Source organism: Ylistrum balloti, unplaced genomic scaffold (assembly GCF_031769215.1).
Source record: "Ylistrum balloti isolate Yb309-2 unplaced genomic scaffold, AGI_CSIRO_Ybal_v1 Utg370902, whole genome shotgun sequence".
NCBI lineage: Eukaryota > Metazoa > Mollusca > Bivalvia > Pectinida > Pectinidae > Ylistrum > Ylistrum balloti.
The window spans coordinates 202,800-223,483 of NW_026782512.1; the positions used below are offsets into that span (position 1 = coordinate 202,800).

Sequence of the window (20,684 nt, forward strand, 5' to 3'; positions counted from 1 at the left end):
TCAATAACATAAATGCGATATAATTATTCATAGTTTCTTACATAACACTTTTACGTCAGCGATGCGAGGAGAAATCATTTAAACACTGGCCAAGCGTCAAGCCTTAAGACAGTGACATCATGTAATATGTTAGAAGTCAAAGCTTAGTCAGCAGTGAACATCGGAAAAGTAACTAATACAGCGTCAGCAAAAAAGTATCGTTATTACATGCTGAAAGGTAATTATTCTTCTGCTGCTAACAAACGTCCATGGATTTTGATTGTTTTCTCATCATGAATTCTGTATGTATATGACGTAACATCGTTTTGAATAATAAACAAACAGCGCAAGCTAGACCGTTACGTCAAACTGTAGTGCCACAGTATCATACACATTGAAAAAACCGTAGGCAATAAAGTCTTGAAAATGAGTGATGCAACTTATCCAACAAAGTCATACAGAACACTGTTACAGTATTACAAACAATGGCCCAACTTTATACAACACTGTTACAGTATAATAAACAATAGCCCAACTTTATACAACACTGTTACAATATCACAGACAAAGGCCGAACTTTATACAACACTGTTACAGTATAACAAACAATAGCCCAACTTTATACAACACTGTTACAGTATGACAAACAAAGGCCCAACTTTATACAACACTGTTACAGTATGACAAACAATAGCCCAACTTTATACAACACTGTTACAGTATGACAAACAATGGCCCAACATTATACAACACTGTTACAGTATGACAAACAATGGCCCAACATTATACAACACTGTTACAGTATAACAAACAAAAGCCCAACTTTATACAACACTGTTACATTATTACATACAATGACCCAACCTCTTACTACACTGTTACAGTATAACAAACAATAGCCCAAACGCTATACAACACTGTTACAGTATAACAAACAAAAGCCCAACTTTATACAACACTGTTACATTATTACATACAATGACCCAACCTCTTACTACACTGTTACAGTATAACAAACAATAGCCCAAACGCTATACAACACTGTTACAGTATGACAAACAATAGTCCAACTTTATACAACACTGTTACAGTATGACAAACAATAGCCCAACTTTATACAACACTGTTACAGTATAACAAACAAAGGCCCAACTTTATACAACACTGTTACAGCATCATATATAATGACCCAACTTTATACAACACTGTTACAGTATAACAAACAATAGCCCAAACGCTATACAACACTGTTACAGTATGACAAACAATAGCCCAACTTTATACAACACTGTTACAGTATAACAAACAATAGCCCAACTTTATACAACACTGTTACAGTATCATATATAATGACCCAACTTTATACAACACTGTTACAGTATAACAAACAATAGTCCAACTTTATACAACACTGTTACAGTATGACAAACAATAGCCCAACTTTATACAACACTGTTACAGTATGACAAACAATAGCCCAACTTTATAAAACACTGTTACAGTATGACAAACAATAGCCCAACTTTATACAACACTGTTACAGTATGACAAACAATGGCCCAACTTTATACAACACTGTTATAGTATGACAAACAATAGCCCAACTTTATACAACACTGTTACAGTATAACAAACAATAGTCCAACTTTATACAACACTGTTACAGTATGACAAACAATAGCCCAACTTTATACAACACTGTTACAGTATGACAAACAATAGCCCAACTTTATACAACACTGTTACAGTATGACAAACAATGGCCCAACGTTATACAACACTGTTACAGTATGACAAACAATGGCCCAACGTTATACAACACTGTTACAGAATTACAAACATTGGCCCAATTTATACAATAAGCGTCCCAGCCTTCTTGGACTTATTAGTAGTTCAACCTTACACAAGAGTGATACAGCCTTATTTAACATCTTTTATTACTTCAAACAACAGTATCAAAATCTAATATCACAATGACACAGCACTATACAACATCATAGTAACACAACCTTAAACGTGGATGCCTAAATCTTATACAACAATGACCCAGTCTTAAACAACAGTATCGCAATCTCAAACAACAGTGTCCCAACCTTATACAACAGTATCACAACCTGATACAACAGTATCACAACTTTATACAACTGTGTCCCAACCTTATACAACAATGTCAAAACCTTATACAACAGTGTCACAACTTTATACAACAGTGTCCCAACAGTGTCACAACTTTTTTACAACAGCGTCACAACCTTTTACAACAGTGTCACAACATTATACAACAGTGTCACAACCTGATACAACAGTATCACAACCTTATACAACTGTGTTCAAACCTTATACAACACTGTCACAACCTTATACAACAGTGTCACAACTTTATACAACAGTGTCCCAACAGTGTCTCAACTTTTTTACAACAGTGTCACAACCTTATTCAACAGTGTCACAACCTTATACAACAGTGTCACAACCTTATACAACACTGTCACAACATTATACAACAGTACCACAACCTTATAAATCAGTATCACAACCTTATACAACAATATTCCTATACAGCAATGATATAACAGGGTTACAGTATAACATATCTACACAACACAGACATTCTTATACAGCAATGATAAAACAGGGTTACAGTATTACATATCTACACAACACAGACATTCTTATACAGCAATGATATAACAGGGTTACAGTATAACATACAGAGACACAAAACAGACATTCTTATACAGCAGTGATATAACAGGGTTACAGTATAACATACAGACACAACGCAGACATTCTTATACAGCAACGATATAACAGGGTTACAGTATAACATACAGAGACACAAAACAGACATTCGTATACAGCAACGATATAACAGGGTTACAGTAGAACATACAGAGACACAAAACAGACATTCTTATACAGCAATGATATAACAGGGTTACAGTATAACATACAGAGACACAACGCAGACATTCTTATACAGCAACGATATAACAGGGTTACAGTATAACATACAGAGACACAAAACAGACATTCGTATACAGCAACGATATAACAGGGTTACAGTATAATATACAGAGACACAAAACAGACATTCTTATACAGCAATGATATAACAGGGTTACAGTATAACATACAGAGACACAACGCAGACATTCTTATACAGCAACGATATAACAGGGTTACAGTATAACATACAGAGACACAAAACAGACATTCGTATACAGCAACGATATAACAGGGTTACATTATAACATACAGAGACACAACACAGATATTATCATACAGCAACGATATAACAGGGTTACAGTATAACATATCTACACAACACAGACATTCTTATACAGCAATGATATTACAGGGTTACAGTATAACATACAGAGACACAACACAGACATTCTTATACAGCAACGATATAACAGGGTTACAGTATAACATATCTACACAACACAGACATTCTTATACAGCAATGATATAACAGGGTTACAGTATAACATACAGAGACACAACACAGACATTCTTATACAGCAATGATATAACAGGGTTACAGTATAACATATCTACACAACACAGACATTCTTATACAGCAGTGATATAACAGGGTTACAGTATAACATACAGATACACAACACAGACATTCTTATACAGCAGTGATATTACAGGGTTACAGTATAACATATCTACACAACACAGACATTCTTATACAGCAGTGATATAACAGGGTTACAGTATAACATATCTACACAACACAGACATTCTTATACAGCAGTGATATAACAGGGTTACAGTATAACATATCTACACAACACAGACATTCTTATACAGCAATGATATAACAGGGTTACAGTATAACATACAGATACACAACACAGACATTCTTATACAGCAACGATATAACAGGGTTACAGTATAACATACAGAGACACAACACAGACATTCTTATACAGCAGTGATATAACAGGGTTACAGTATAACATACAGAGACACAACACAGACATTCTTATACAACAACGATATAACAGGGTTACAGTATAACATATCTACACAACACATACATTCTTATACAGCAGTGATATAACAGGGTTACAGTATAACAAACAGAGACACAACACAGACATTCTCATACAGCAATGATATAACAGGGTTACAGTATAACATACAGAGACACAACAGAGACATTCTTATACAGCAGTGATATAACAGGGTTACAGTATAACATATCTACACAACACAGACATTCTTATACAGCAACGATATAACAGGGTTACAGTATAACATACAGAGACACAACGCAGACATTCTTATACAGCAGTGATATAACAGGGTTACAGTATAACATACAAAGACTATGACATATAATAACAGTGATACCAGCATTGATCATGAAACGCTAGTTAAGGTTATATAAAGACGCACGATTGAATAGCACCTTTAGATACAGATTTAGAGTTAGATACAGCAGAGCCAAACAATGATGCTACATCATACATCTATTTTGTCCTTCTAGGACTCGTCAGTGATCCTACATCATACAACTGTTTCCTCCTTCTAGGACTCGTCAGTGATCCTACATAATTTAGCTGTTTCGTCCTTCTAGGACTCGTTAATGATCCTACATAATATAGTTGTTTCGTCCTTCTATGACTCGTCAGGAATCCTACATAATATAGTTGTTTCGTCCTTCGACTCGTCAAAGCCTTAAACGACTTCGTGATGAAAGCAATCTATACATCTGCAGACATTTACGATCTATAGTATTTTAACTGCTGTGCTTCATAGCGTTGTCTCTTCTAAACTGCTAAAAGAGGTCACATTATTGAAGATGTCCAACTCAGCTGATGTATTTGAAGCACAAATATAAAGGCAAAACAATACCCAAATGTACTAAAAGACAGAGTGTGTTATGGTATCATAGTTTGTATACGAAACGAAAACACTTTTCTTTCTTCATGAATGTTGACGTTTAAACCTGCCTGGTTTTTCTGTGACAGTAGTCAGCTATTTATGTCTTACTCAATACACCGCCTGGCTGCTTCACTTTGCACATTACTTCGTTGATGTATGTAAATCGTACAAAACGAGATAGTATTTTAGACAAAAACGTGGCCTGCACAATATCTCTGCAAATCACCGGGAATAAGTCTGATTACGTTTCTACATGTATGAGGGAAATAGTTTATGGGTTAAATGTAATACGGGACATCTCGTCCCAGGAGTCCCCCTCCCAAGTAGACGAGTGCTTGCCGTACAGTTACTCAATGCATAACAATTTGTTGCTATCGTAAATCAGTTAGGAAACTTCTAATGAATATCATACATACAGTTTATCACTCCTCCTACACCATTCTCTACGCCTTCGCAATGAACTTGTCTAATGACAACAAAACTCTGCCATCTATGAATTTTAAGTAGAACTGCTGAACTGGTGAGCTTGTTTTGGTGTGTATCTCCAGCACGTAATATTTGGAAGCAGCGCTAACGACTACTTAAACCCGACACAACATTGTAGTGACACGCATGTCAATGGTACACTCGATATAATGTATATTCATTGTCCTTATTACTTTCAGTGTTACTGTGATGCCATAGCCAGGGATGAACCCAGTCGGAAGAGGAAATGAACTCAGCCACGTGTAAAGCTACACCACGGCCAAGATTTGAAAAAGTGGCAGAGTAAAATGTCAACGGATTTAGCTGCAGTATTAAGCGTATTCTGAGAAACAACGGGAGTGTATTGGTAAAAGCAGTCGGTATATTCCGGTCAAGATGGGGACAAGTGGTACCAGATAGAAGTATGCACTGTGACATAACATCAATTTGTCTGCTCTATCATAGTAGTTGGAAGAATACCTATGTTGACCTAGGTTAATCAGGGACTTTCATATGAACTGTAATCTACTTTTCAAACCGTAAACGGAATTTTATCCATGGAAGCTTCAAGTTGATATTCATATCTTATTGAGCAGCAAATGCCTAAGATACCCCCACTATAATTGGAGTCACTTTTGGCACCTGTACCGGAAGTAAGATTAACATCATATGAGCATTCATAGGCATCGTTGTGGGTTACCGTGGAGAAGGAAAAGAGAACTTTTCTATCAATATGTAATTATATACTAACGCAAGATATATTGTAGAAACATTCCAAAAGATATATGTATAAAAGCCTATCTAGATTGAAAAGTGATAGAAGCAGCCCTTGTCAGTGTTAGTGTGTTCTCAGTCGTCGTGGTTGGATCTCACGGAATCGAATCTTAAGTGTTATATATTAAGTACAAAACAACATGAATTTCGCGGGATCTGGCAATGTTCTTCACTTCGTTTTTTGGAGTGTGATATGGATGTTAGGGACATCTCCGACTGTATTCGTTAATTCCCAAAGACCAACACTGGGACTTCGAATATTGATGCCGAATTTGATAAAAATGCAAGAACCTGTTAGGAAAGCCATCCGAATGGTTCAATATAACTCCTTACGTCGACGACAAATACGGTCACTCAAATTAGACATTCAGAAATCGGAAATTGGTGACAACCCATCGGAGATATTTGATTTGTTTTGCTCCAATATTTTGCCAAAGCAGGTGAACACTGTACTATATTTGACGTTAAAGGACGACTCGAAGTTCCTTCGTCTCACGGATTATATGACCAATATCATTCATGATTTAGGACTGCCCCTGCTGTCGTGGAACCCGTACCTAACCGGATCGGTACAGGTAAGTCTATTATACTATAATAATACCACGACTTTCAGGTACTAAAGGCAGGGAGAATGTCTAGGTTTTACTTACTTTGAAAAGCAAACCTATGATAATAACATAAAACACAATTTGTAGGAGAACCACTTACTGTCTCCTGTTTACCGATATTTCTGTATGCGAAGATGCCGTTTTTTTCTGACGTCTAGACGGTTCACATCAATGTGCATTCACCACAAGACATGCTGCATGTTTCGTATTTCAGATAAGATAAAAGAAAATTATGATAAATAATGTTTTATATGTCATCAAAAGATACGGGTAGATGGTACATGATATCTAATTTTTCGTAATATTGTATTTCTCGCTAGATATTTATATGTATCGGAATACATACCCCAGATATCCCTCTCTCAGAAAATGCTGGTTAAAATCGAAAATGAAATATGCGGCTTGTTGGAGTTGCACGTGACCAGGCCTTTAGGGTCATGTAATGTCAGCGATTTGTCAGGTATAAAGCATGATTCTCTTATGGTGGTAATCATTGTCAAGTTATTTTAAGATTAGTTGAACAAAGTGTTTGTGTTGTTTTAAAAACCGTGCGAGATGAAAATAGACCAGTTACAAATTACATCACCGTGGCCTACTTTATCAGATTTTGATGGTTTTTCTCCAACTTACTAGGAATATTCAAATAAAAACTTTTCAGAACGTTTACAATATTTTTTTTTACATTTTAAACCCCCACTTTGACCCATATATTTTCCTTGGGCCTACACAAAATCTGATGGTTCGAATAGCTTTCGATATGCAGCTATCTTTAAAATGTCTTTCCGAAAAATGATAGCAATAATATTAAAATTAATGAACTTATGAATGAATGACTGCGGAATTTCCCCAATTGGTAACACTCATTTGTAGATTATTTGGCTAGGGTTAAACTGATTTGCAAGATTTAAGGTTGAAAACAGAAAATTTAAAAAAGAAAAAATCAATCCCACAGAGATGTTTGAAATTTATGTCAATGTAAAATAAAGGATGGCGAGACAAGCCTCTATGAACGGGACTACATTACAATTGTTATTCACTTTCATAAATATCGTGTAAGGAAATCTTTCCCATGCATAAATCCTCACATAAAGATACAAAAAAGGCATCATAAAAATGATTATACGTTTATTTCAAAGACAACGACGAATTGCATAGGGGATAGCGGTTTCACGAAACATTGAAGACTACGTCTATAAGTACTTTGCTAGTGGCTTACAACACGCGCACTGTTACACATTAAGGAATACTCAAAATCATTATCCTAAAAGCAATACCATTATAATATCTTAATTTCAGATCGTATGAACAGTTGATAATGATTCATATGTGAAACAATATAGTAAGTTTAGAGCAATAGACATCAAGTTACAGGAATGATTCCGTCCGGTTTGACGTATAAATACGTCTGCATTATGTCCAAACAGTTTAAATGTACTGTAAATGATATAGTTATCATCATCCTTCTTCGAATAAATGTTTAGTATCTTAACACTTAGCATGTGTGTAGACTTAGTTCCTAATATTATTACATCCGTGGATATCAAATTGGTATCAATGGAACATGGTCAGCAATCCAAATATTGAAACAAGACACGAAAAACTGTTAAAATTATCTCGGAAGATTTTTTTGCAGATTTACTGGATGTCTCTTATGTTAGTCAAGTCCCGTAGAGGACGAGATGTTCTGATCCACTAGGTGGCGCTGTTTAGTGTCTGACAGGACAACCTCACGGGATTACATTCTGATAGGAGGAAGCTTTTCTGGCAACAAACTTGACTGCAAACTGCTCGGTCGATATTCATAAAAAGCTCAATATGTCCTTATTCCAGAATCTTGTAAGCGGGTCGTATTCTTTACTGACCGAAACAGCCACGTGGTGATATATAATGCAAAACATGGTAAATCTTGAGGGACGCACAAGTTATGGGTGCGTGTAAGGCTAGTGATGGTATGGTCTTCACATGTCTCCACTGGGACAGGAAGTCTTAAGAACAACGTGATATGCTGTCAGGAAACATCCCTGACATTCGCGCGAACATTTTTTCTGACGAGAGGAAACATATCACTATAACACGGATTACTTTTTTTCATAATATTTTTAAATAATTTTTGATGGAAATTGGAATTTCAGGAATAAAAATCGGTCATAGAAATAAAAAAAATAATGGAGCTTGATCAGTATGATTCCATGAATGACATTGCCCGACGTGATTCTTCTCTACGTTTTAAACGTATTGACAGAACTGTTTTCCCTGTCTTCAGATGACCTGCTGGACATTTTCAGACTTCAGAATTCAGTAAGAATATTATTATTATTTCGAGGTAGATAACTTTATTCTGATGTATTCATAAATACTTGTGATGTCTTTGGTTTATGTCTAAATGAGAGCTGTATGTTCGATGATTAATGTTAAAAATGATCTATATCGAGATTAAAAATTTGACTGTTTGACTGTTGTTCATTGTTGGAGAATTTTAATGTTAATAGTTACAGGAGTGACGTTTTGGGTTTAAGATTTTTGGGAACTGTTATTTTCTAATTTTGGATGTTTGAAAGCTGTTATTTAGAGGATTTGGTGATTGAGGGCTGCTTTTTGGAGGTTTCTTCCTTGAGAGTTGTTGTTCGAGGTTTGGTGTGAGAGCTGTTATACGAGGTTTGGTGTGAGAGAGCTGTTGTTCGAGGTTTGGTGTGAGAGCTGTTGTTCGAGGTTTGGTGTGAGAGAGTTGTTGTTCGAGGTTTGGTGTGAGAGAGCTGTTATACGAGGTTTGTTGTGAGAGAGTTGTTGTTCGAGGTTTGGTGTGAGAGCTGTTGTTCGAGGTTTGGTGTGAGAGCTGTTGTTCGAGGTTTGGTGTGAGAGAGCTGTTGTTCGAGGTTTGGTGTGAGAGCTGTTATTTGAGGTTTGGTGTGAGAGCTGTTGTTCGAGGTTTGGTGTGAGAGAGTTGTTGTTCGAGGTTTGGTGTGAGAGCTGTTATACGAGGTTTGTTGTGAGAGAGCTGTTGTTCGAGGTTTGGTATGAGAGAGTTGTTATTCGAGTTTTGGTATGAGAGCTGTTTTTCGAGGTTTGGTGTGAGAGAGTTGTTATTCGAGGTTTTGTGTGAGAGAGCATCTATTCGAGGTTTGGTGTGAGAGAGCATCTATTCGAGGTTTGGTGTGAGAGAGCTGTTATTCGAGGTTTGGTGTAAGGGCTGTTATTCGAGGTTTGATGTGAGAGAGTTGTTGTTCGAGGTTTGATGTGAGAGAGTTGTTGTTCGAGGTTTGATGTGAGAGAGCTGTTATTCGAGGTTTGGTGTGAGAGAGCATCTATTCGAGGTTTGGTGTAAGGGCTGTTATTCGAGGTTTGATGTGAGAGAGTTGTTGTTCGAGGTTTGATGTGAGAGAGTTGTTGTTCGAGGTTTGATGTGAGAGAGCTGTTATTCGAGGTTTGGTGTGAGAGAGCATCTATTCGAGGTTTGGTGTAAGGGCTGTTATTCGAGGTTTGATGTGAGAGAGTTGTTGTTCGAGGTTTGATGTGAGAGAGCTGTTGTTCGAGGTTTGGTGTGAGAGAGTTGTTGTTCGAGGTTTGATGTGAGAGAGCTGTTGTTCGAGGTTTGATGTGAGAGAGCTGTTGTTCGAGGTTTGATGTGAGAGAGCTGTAACTTTGAAGCTTACATTTAGAGGGTTTTATCTCTTGGTTTACAGTTAATGGAGAGCTATATTTCACGGATTTTCAGCTGCGGATTTGTTACCCATGACGTATAAAGGGTACGTCTGGTTCTTCCTGTTCTTCCTCTATATTTACTTGTCAGTAATGAATTCCGTACCTCTCTAATGAGCCTGTCCGATGCAGGAGGCCATGTTTATACTGCAGCGCCATCTGCACATATGATATATATACCCTCTCGCACTACACACCAACTGAGTGGCTAGTGATTGTAGATGATCATCTCTATCCAAACTAACAACAGATCATTAACATCAACACAGTCGGACATACATGTTTAGCTAATCAGAATGGTTTAAGTATGCTGGTGGTTCCAATAGACATGATGCTCTCAACGTAGTTATTGTCAGATACTGACACCGTGTATCGTTTTTCTGATCCTGTCCAGAACATACTTATATTGATATATGACCACGTGGGCCATACTTCATCATCTTTGGCTATGAAATCGATTTTATCACAAATGGCATCGTTAACTAACAATTGTTTTTTTTTTTTTTTAGATTTACCAAACCGTTGACTCTTAGATAGATGATTTTACTAGAAAGTAGATGATTAGATGACACATTAAAACGTCGATGATTCGATGATTGAATAGATAATCAGTGGCTAGACAGCTTATTTAAAAGTCCATATTTAGTTAATTCATTCCATGATTTAAAAAAAAAAGATATATCATTTAATGACTGTCTTTCAGCTCGATTAGTAACTACAAATCAATAAAGTATTGACTATAAACTTTAAAATCGATTATTAAATGTCAATGGTGCAGGAAGATGTAAATTTTCTATGAAATCAGTGAGAAATGAGTGATCACTATAAACAATGATCTCTTTCATCACCGACTATGATGTCATTGATTACTATTTATTAATGAGATTGTGTTTCCTGTAGCCGACATTTTAAGTCTACGAAATGCTGAAGATTCGATTACTTTTAGAGCGAAAAAATATTACTTACTTAACAGGCGATGATAAAGTGTAAGGCCGACGATTTACTGAAAAATCAATGATTTTTTGATAATTTGGAGGATAAAACACATTGTGTAGTGAAGTCGAAAATTTATTGGAATAAGAATGGTATCATGTACTCATAAATGTCATAACAACAACAACAACAACAACAACAACAACAACAACAACAACAACAACAACAACAAGAGCTAAGAGATTTGAATGGAAAATTCTGTTCACAATCTACATTTAAAAGAGTTTCCAATACATTGCCAGATTTTAATGTTTTAGACATTGTAAAAATCATTTGGAAGTATGAGTCGTTGAAAACTGACAGAAATCAAACCCTGTGTGTAACACGGCAGTTTAAAAACCCTGATCGTTAGGTATAAACAGCGATTTTGACATACATTGTAACACGTTCTGACACATCCCTTCTACCATTCTCATGGATTTTCTTCAATTCTGGAATTGCTGTGACAGAATGAATTTTATTTCGTGAGGCAAGTCTGCTCGGTGCACACATAATGGTTCATACTGATAAATCCATCATTTTCTTGTTTATGTAACCATAAAATCTACTTCATCGTTCACTCAACGAATGTATCATTTCTACTATTATTAATGAAAGTTGACGTTCACGCATGTGTAATCAGGAGTAGACAACCGTTACTTTTCTCGTGACCATGGAAACCAGGTAGCTGTAGGAAAACCAACAGGTCAAGTGCACTGACTTCGCAATTTTTACTATGTTGAGGAGAAATATCCTGTTGGTGTTTCGTATCAAACATACCGATATACATTAAGCGCAATCCTGTAATTTAATGTACATATCAAAATGGATATTCGCCAAAAGCCCTGTATCAAGTCTTGTTTTAAAGGCAATCTTGTGAGGTAAAACTGTCTTAGTTCTTCATGAAGGTATGATAAAGAAGTTAATATCTAGAATGTTTGTTCAGAGTGATCAAAAGTCCTGTTCTGAGTGCGATATATAATAACTTCGTTGTTGTATGTAATTCCAATGTAGCAGTTAATGGGACATCCTTCATAAAAGTTTTGTACTGAGAGATAGAATCAAAAGAAAATTTTGGAATGATTCGAAGGTCAGACATTCGATAGAAACTCTAATGATAAATGTTACCAGCATATTGAACAGAAAGTCGTGTTGGGGGTGAGATTTACGGCTTTAACAACACTGTGTACCCTGTATAACAGTATTGTGTTGTACTACCCAGTACCCAGTATAACAGTATTATGTTGTACCACCCTGTACCCTGTATAACAGTATTGTGTTGTACCACCCTGTACCCTGTATAACAGTATTGTGTTGTACCACCCTGTACCCTGTATAACAGTATTGTGTTGTACTACCCAGTACCCAGTATAACAGTATTATGTTGTACCACCCTGTACCCTGTATAACAGTATTGTGTTGTACCACCCTGTACCCTGTATAACAGTATTGTGTTGTACCACCCTGTACCCTGTATAACAGCATTATGTTGTACCACCCTGTACCCTGTATAACAGTATTGTGTTGTACCACCCTGTACCCTGTATAACAGCATTATGTTGTACCACCCTGTACCCTGTATAACAGTATTGTGTTGTACCACCCTGTACCCTGTATAACAGCATTGTGTTGTACCACCCTGTACCCTGTATAACAGCATTATGTTGTACCACCCTGTACCCTGTATAACAGTATTGTGTTGTACCACCCTGTACCCTGTATAACATTATTGTGTTGTACCACCCTGTACCCTGTATAACAGTATTGTGTTGTACCACCCTGTACCCTGTATAACAGTATTGTGTTGTACCACCCTGTACCCTGTATAACAGCATTATGTTGTACCACCCTGTACCCTGTATAACAGCATTATGTTGTACCACCCTGTACCCTGTATAACAGTATTGTGTTGTACCACCCTGTATAACAGTATTGTGTTGTACCACCCTGTACCCTGTATAACATTATTGTGTTGTACCACCCTGTACCCTGTATAACAGTATTGTGTTGTACCACCCTGTACCCTGTATAACAGCATTATGTTGTACCACCCTGTACCCTGTATAACAGCATTATGTTGTACCACCCTGTACCCTGTATAACAGTATTGTGTTGTACCACCCTGTATAACAGTATTGTGTTGTACCACCCTGTACCCTGTATAACAGTATTGTGTTGTACCACCCTGTACCCTGTATAACAGTATTGTGTTGTACCACCCTGTACCCTGTATAACAGCATTATGTTGTACCACCCTGTACCCTGTATAACAGTATTGTGTTGTACCATCCTGTACCCTGTATAACAGTATTATGTTGTACCACCCTGTACCCTGTATAACAGTATTGTGTTGTACCATCCTGTATAACAGTATTATGTTGTACCACCCTGTATAACAGTATTGTGTTGTACCACCCTGTATAACAGTATTGTGTTGTACCACCCTGTACCCTGTATAACAGTATTGTGTTGTATCACCCTGTACCCTGTATAACATTATTGTGTTGTACCACCCTGTACCCTGTATAACAGTATTATGTTGTGCCACCCTGTACCCAGTATAACAGTACTACGTTGTACCACCCTGTACCCTGTATAACAGTACTATGTTGTACCATCCTGTACCCTCTATAACAGTATTATGTTGTACCACCCTGTACCCTGTATAACAGTACTATGTTGTACCACCCTGTACCCTCTATAACAGTATTGTGTTGTACCATCCTGTATAACAGTATTGTGTTGTACCACCCAGTATAACAGTATTGTCTTGTACCACCCTGTACCCTGTATAACAGTATGGTGTTGTACCATCATGAACCCTGTATAACAGTATTGTGTTGTACCACCCTGTACCTTGTATAACAGTATTATGATGTACCACCCTGTACACTGTATAACAGTATTGTGTTGTACCATCCTGTACCCTGTATAACAGTATTGTGATGTACCACCCTGTACCCTGTATAACAGCATGATGTTGTACCACCCTGAATAACAGCATTATGTTGTACCACCCTGTATAACAGTATTATGTTGTACCACCCTGTACCTTGTATAATAGCATTATGTTGTACCACCCTGTACCCTGTATAACAGTATTGTGTTGTACCACCCTGTATAACAGTATGGTGTTTTACCACCCTGTACCCTGTATAACAGTATTGTGTTGTACCACTCTGTACCTTGTATAACAGTATTATGATGTACCACCCTGTACACTGTATAACAGTATTGTGTTGTACCATCCTGTACCCTGTATAACAGTATTGTGTTGTACCACCCTGTACCCTGTATAACAGCATGATGTTGTACCACCCTGAATAACAGCATTATGTTGTACCACCCTGTATAACAGTATTATGTTGTTCCACCTTGTACCCTGTTTAACAGCATTATGTTGTACCACCCTGAACCCTGTATAATAGTATTATTTTTAACCACCCTGTACCCTGTATAACAGTATTATGTTTTACCACCTTGTACCCTGTATAACAGTACTATGTTGTACCACCCTGTACCTTGTATAACAGTATTGTGTTGTACCACCCTGTACCCTGTATAACATTATTGTGTTGTACCACCATGTACCTTGTATAACAGTATTATGATGTACCACCCTGTACCCTGTATAACAGTATTGTGTTGTACCACCCTGTACACTGTATAACAGTATTGTGTTGTACCATCCTGTACCCTGTATAACAGTATTATGTTGTACCACCCAGTACCCTGTATAACAGTATTGTGTTGTACCATCCTGTATAACAGTATTATGTTGTACCACCCTGTATAACAGTATTGTGTTGTACCACCCTGTATAACAGCATTGTGTTGTACCACCCTGTATAACAGTATTGTGTTGTATCACCCTGTACCCTGTATAACATTATTGTGTTGTACCACCCTGTACCCTGTATAATAGTATTATTTTTACCCACCCTGTACCCTGTATAACAGTATTATGTTTTACCACCTTGTACCCTGTATAACAGTACTATGTTGTACCACCCTGTACCTTGTATAACAGTATTGTGTTGTACCACCCTGTACCCTGTATAACATTATTGTGTTGTACCACCATGTACCTTGTATAACAGTATTATGATGTACCACCCTGTACCCTGTATAACAGTATTGTGTTGTACCACCCCGTACACTGTATAACAGTATTGTGTTGTACCATCCTGTACCCTGTATAACAGTATTATGTTGTACCACCCAGTACCCTGTATAACAGTATTGTGTTGTACCATCCTGTATAACAGTATTATGTTGTACCACCCTGTATAACAGTATTGTGTTGTACCACCCTGTATAACAGCATTGTGTTGTACCACCCTGTATAACAGTATTGTGTTGTATCACCCTGTACCCTGTATAACATTATTGTGTTGTACCACCCTGTACCCTGTATAACAGTATTATGTTGTGCCACCCTGTACCCTGTATAACAGTATTGTGTTGTACCACCCCGTACACTGTATAACAGTATTGTGTTGTACCATCCTGTACCCTGTATAACAGTATTATGTTGTACCACCCAGTACCCTGTATAACAGTATTGTGTTGTACCATCCTGTATAACAGTATTATGTTGTACCACCCTGTATAACAGTATTGTGTTGTACCACCCTGTATAACAGCATTGTGTTGTACCACCCTGTATAACAGTATTGTGTTGTATCACCCTGTACCCTGTATAACATTATTGTGTTGTACCACCCTGTACCCTGTATAACAGTATTATGTTGTGCCACCCTGTACCCTGTATAACAGTATTGTGTTATACTGCTCTCCTCTTTATACAAAAGTAAAGATATTGGTACCACAGTGACTATACCGTACAACGAATTGATTAGAGAATGTTTCCAAAGCAAATTCAGAATGTTTGCCACGTCTTTAAGTAATAAAGATCATCAGGCTCCATAGTGCTTCAAATTAACTGCAAGTATATCCTACAAATGTTTTCTGAGGCAAAGAATCTTCAAAGGAAATACGATAGAGTTACTATAACGGAATACCTAACTAGTATTGTTTTTGTCGGTATGCTTTCTATATTTATATACTGAATGATAAATAATTGCAGGTGGTCCTAAGTCAAGGACGTATGAAAAATGGGTATTTGTTTTAAAAAATCTTAATTAAATGTTTAAAAAGTACATGTAAAAATGGTATGAAGCCATAATGTCACAGAAAGGCAGTATTTCTCTATATCACATGTACATATTTTATTTTTTTTTCCGGGGGGGGGGGGGGGCGTTTATATTGCTCCAGGATCAATTAACAGTTGTGGTTATTTAAGGATGGACTCATCGTTAATCATGCTAGGAGGATGCATGCGTTACGTGTGTGTGTTTTTGGAAAGGTTGCGATATAATCGTAAAAGCTCCTTGTGATAGTGCGAAACTGAAACCGACATTATAGTGCTACAGCACTGAAATATACAGACGAAGGTCTCCAGCGTCACATTAGGATGACGATTATGCAATATTCAATATTTCTAGACAATCCATTTTATTTCTGTTTATTGATTATTATTAAGTAAATATCCCCTATATTGGTAATTGAAATTGTGAGGCAGAACGAAACAAAATACATAACATTCGGCACTTGGGATTCGACGTATAGACTTGTACATTAATGTAGTTGTAACCAACAGCGTACAGATGATCACAAGGACATGAACAGTTCTAGTGATATACCTCACCATCGTATACTGACAACTTACCAAATTTTAATCCTGAATAATATGCAATATCAACATAGAAACAGGATGTGTAAATAGAAGTATATCAGTATATACCCGGGACAGCTCAGCTGATCAAGTATGAAAGTTAGTTCTTTACTAGACTACTGCACACTTCTTCACATTTCAGGCGTTAGTCAATAAAACTAAATTAAAGGGACATTTTTACACTTATATCAATTATACATGTATATTCAGTCAGTGTACTGTGATCATGTATCAGAGTGCCTTCGGAGTTCGTTTTGAGTCTTTTATTTGGAGATCGTCTTAATTAAATGAGTTGATGTGATACGAACAAAGGCGGTTCCCTCAGACCAGGCTTTGTATTCTGATAAGTTCTTCACTGAATAAAATTAAAATGGTGATATTGGAAAACAGCGTCCTTGGATATAAGGTTCAAACCTATAGACCATACATGTTATCACCTGTGAAATTATTAGATATGTACGATCTGACTAGTTTTGGTGTATTCGATAAAGAATGACGTATAATCTCATTTATATTATAATAATTAACATGAATCCGTAGTTTATTCAATGCTGGAAGGTACGATAACCATAAGTAGAATTTTATCTCGTATGTTATTATATAATTATATGTGTAACCATTGTCTTCTTTCATTATTTCTTAAATCATTTTCATTAGACAAGCACACATGTCATTTTTGCGTTTTGAGTCTAATCTAAATTAGTATATAAGCGTGGATAGTATTGATATTTTTCATATCTATATACTTCGACAAAGTGTAAACTATCTCCCTGACAAAAATACTTGTGACCTAGAAGAAGTTTTTCTCTTTAAAATTGTCACAATTCCAATGTTAATGCAAAAAAAAAAGTGAATATAGAAAAAGATAAAGGGTTCCTGGAGTACATAGTAACACAATTGCTACTAATGTAACATTATCGATATAATTGTTCGTGGGATTCCTGTACCAAAACGAAACCATTGCGTGTGAGGAAATGTTGATGCTATTTGCCGTTTCTCTTATCTTTTCTACTGTAAAATTGAACTCTTAATATCCGAATTGTCCTGATGGTATGGCCCTAACTCTTGATATCAACACTACAGCCAAGTATTTGTTCGTGTTCGCCAGTACGCTCTACAACTTAATTGTCAACATTATCAACGGGTTCGCGTGTCTGGCGCACATGGAGGTTACCTCAGTTGCGCAACAATCATCAGATGTTTCTGTAGAATAAACATTAATATTTGTTTTACACAAATGAGCATCACATATCGAGAAAACATAGCTATCTAGATCTTAAAAATATTACACATGAAATACTTCTTACATCTTTAAACAAATAAAGTACGCACGTTACTCGTTAGAAAATGCCGTACTGGGCCCATACGGGATTATGGTAGGCACAACGGAATCCACTTCGTAGGGGGTCTCTTGTTTTCTTTGGCAACATGACGAGAAGGTGTATATCTTTAATCGCTGACTTTTTCTTGTCACCATTCGGATTACCACAAATATAAATATGGGTGTTATTTCAGCATAATGTGTGTAAATAGTAATGCATATAATGAGTCCTTATATGAAATTGACACTACCTAAAAGTGGGCACATCGAAATCAGTAGGATACATGTGATTGTGTATTCCACTGCAAATCAATATTTTATCAACAATTATTATCAATAGTTGGTTACTTATATCCTGATTGGTTAAAATGCAAAACATTTGGCAACGTGCGTTTCTTATCATAGATCTGAAATTTCAAATTTTAAAAAAAATATTTCATTTCCACCAGAATTCTTTAAAAGGATATTTTGTAGTCAAAATATCGTATAGTTCACAGTCAGCACTATTAAAGTTCAAGCGACCCTGCTCTTTAAAGCTGATTGCATACATACCACATTTAAAAGGTCGATACAAGTCAGTAACTCAAATATACTGCGCTGTACGACCACTGCGAAATGCACCATGAACAATTCCTCGATAGAGCATGATAGTGCTGCTAACTATTATCATTGGCCAACAGATGATAACTATCACTGATCAGCTTTGATCACCATGATGTCCATTTTTAGTCATAGTTGTTTAAAGAACAACAAGAAAATTCGAACATGTCAGTATAATCATAATCAAAATATATTAACAAAAGAATATTTACACGAAGACTCCTGAAAAAGTACAAGGCGAATAAGACCAGGTGTTCCAGAAGAGTAAGTGTCTTGTGTTTCGACGACACCCTCTTGGTAAGTAATGTCACGTTCGAAAATGAGGACAAGGTATACAGCAACATCAAACACCCAGCTTCATATCGTACAGATATTTTTTCTCAATGAGATCACTATGACGACCGTAAAACTATCCTTTAATTTTCATAAATCTGCATCTTTTGAAACCCTGTGCTACGTGTCCATCAGTTGAAGACTTCTTGCATGAAAATCGTGATAATTTGAACAGGCCATTGAATATCGAATCAACTGCGACATGTAAACACTATTAGTTGAGTATGTAGGGTGTTGCTATCCAGAAATGGAAAATTTACAATAGGGATATTCAAAACGTACATTTATTATACGCTTATCATACAGGTTGGCGGAAAGCTGGCCATATTGTAGAAAAGTCTGTAGTGACCATGCTTTCCAATTCGTGTGGGTTTATATGATGGACATGGTAAATACATTTCTTGTTTTATTTGTTTTATTAACCTTGTGTTATGTTTTCTATGATTTTGTTAACATTTACTTTGGAAACCAGTTGTAGCATTAACTTTTTATTTGATCATCCATTTACTTGGCAGCCATTGGTTGTTCTTTTCTTTCGCAACCATTGGTTGTTCTTTTACTTGGCAGCCATTGGTTGTTCTTTTACTTGACAGCCATTGGTTGTTCTTTTCTTTCGCAACCATTGGTTGTTCTTTTACTTGACAGCCATTGGTTGTTCTTTTCTTTCGCAACCATTGGTTGTTCTTTAACTTAGCAACCATAGGTTGTTCTTTCAATTTACAAAGTGCTTGTCCTGTCACTTGGCAACCATTTGTAGTCCTTTCACTTGGCAGCCATTTGTAGTCCTTTCATTTGGCAGCCATTGTGGTAATTTTATATCTACTTGTCTATACACCACTGGTATATATTTGTTATAAGTAAAATGACAATGATGATAAAAGAAAGAAAAAAATATTTAGGATTGAAATTGAACTATCATTTCTTCGTGTGACCACCAAGAAGATAAAATGATCATTGCCTTTGGTGAACGCTTATATTGTGATGGAATCCATTCCATGTCCGCTGTACAGGGTAAATCCGATGGCCGATGTCTGATTCACAATATTGCAATGCAATTCAATTCTAAGTATGACATAATCGGTTGCATATCGTCTGAAAATTTTCTGTCTGAAATTTTGGTCGATAGATTTGAGAAGCCCCGTGTGTATATGCAAATGCTAATTTAGTTGATTTCTACGATAATGCGTACGTTTGAGTGTGTTATAAAATCCATACATCAGTACCTTCAAGTTTGGCAATGTCCAGAAGACGTCGGTGAAAGTCAACAGCTAGTCGATGATTCAATTTCCCGCGT

At 36.6% G+C, this 20,684-nt stretch overlaps 1 protein-coding gene across 1 annotated transcript in view; it reads left to right on the forward strand.

Moving 5' to 3' along the window:
* The first annotated feature begins 6,263 nt into the window (after nt 1–6,263).
* The window catches only part of LOC132559388 (glutamate receptor ionotropic, NMDA 2A-like), a 49,027-nt gene continuing 34,606 nt past the window's right edge, over nt 6,264–20,684 (forward strand). Inside the window, exon 1 of the mRNA XM_060223999.1 lies at nt 6,264–6,698. Within this exon, the coding sequence (XP_060079982.1) occupies nt 6,264–6,698 (435 nt within the window). The remainder of the gene's footprint in view (nt 6,699–20,684) is intronic.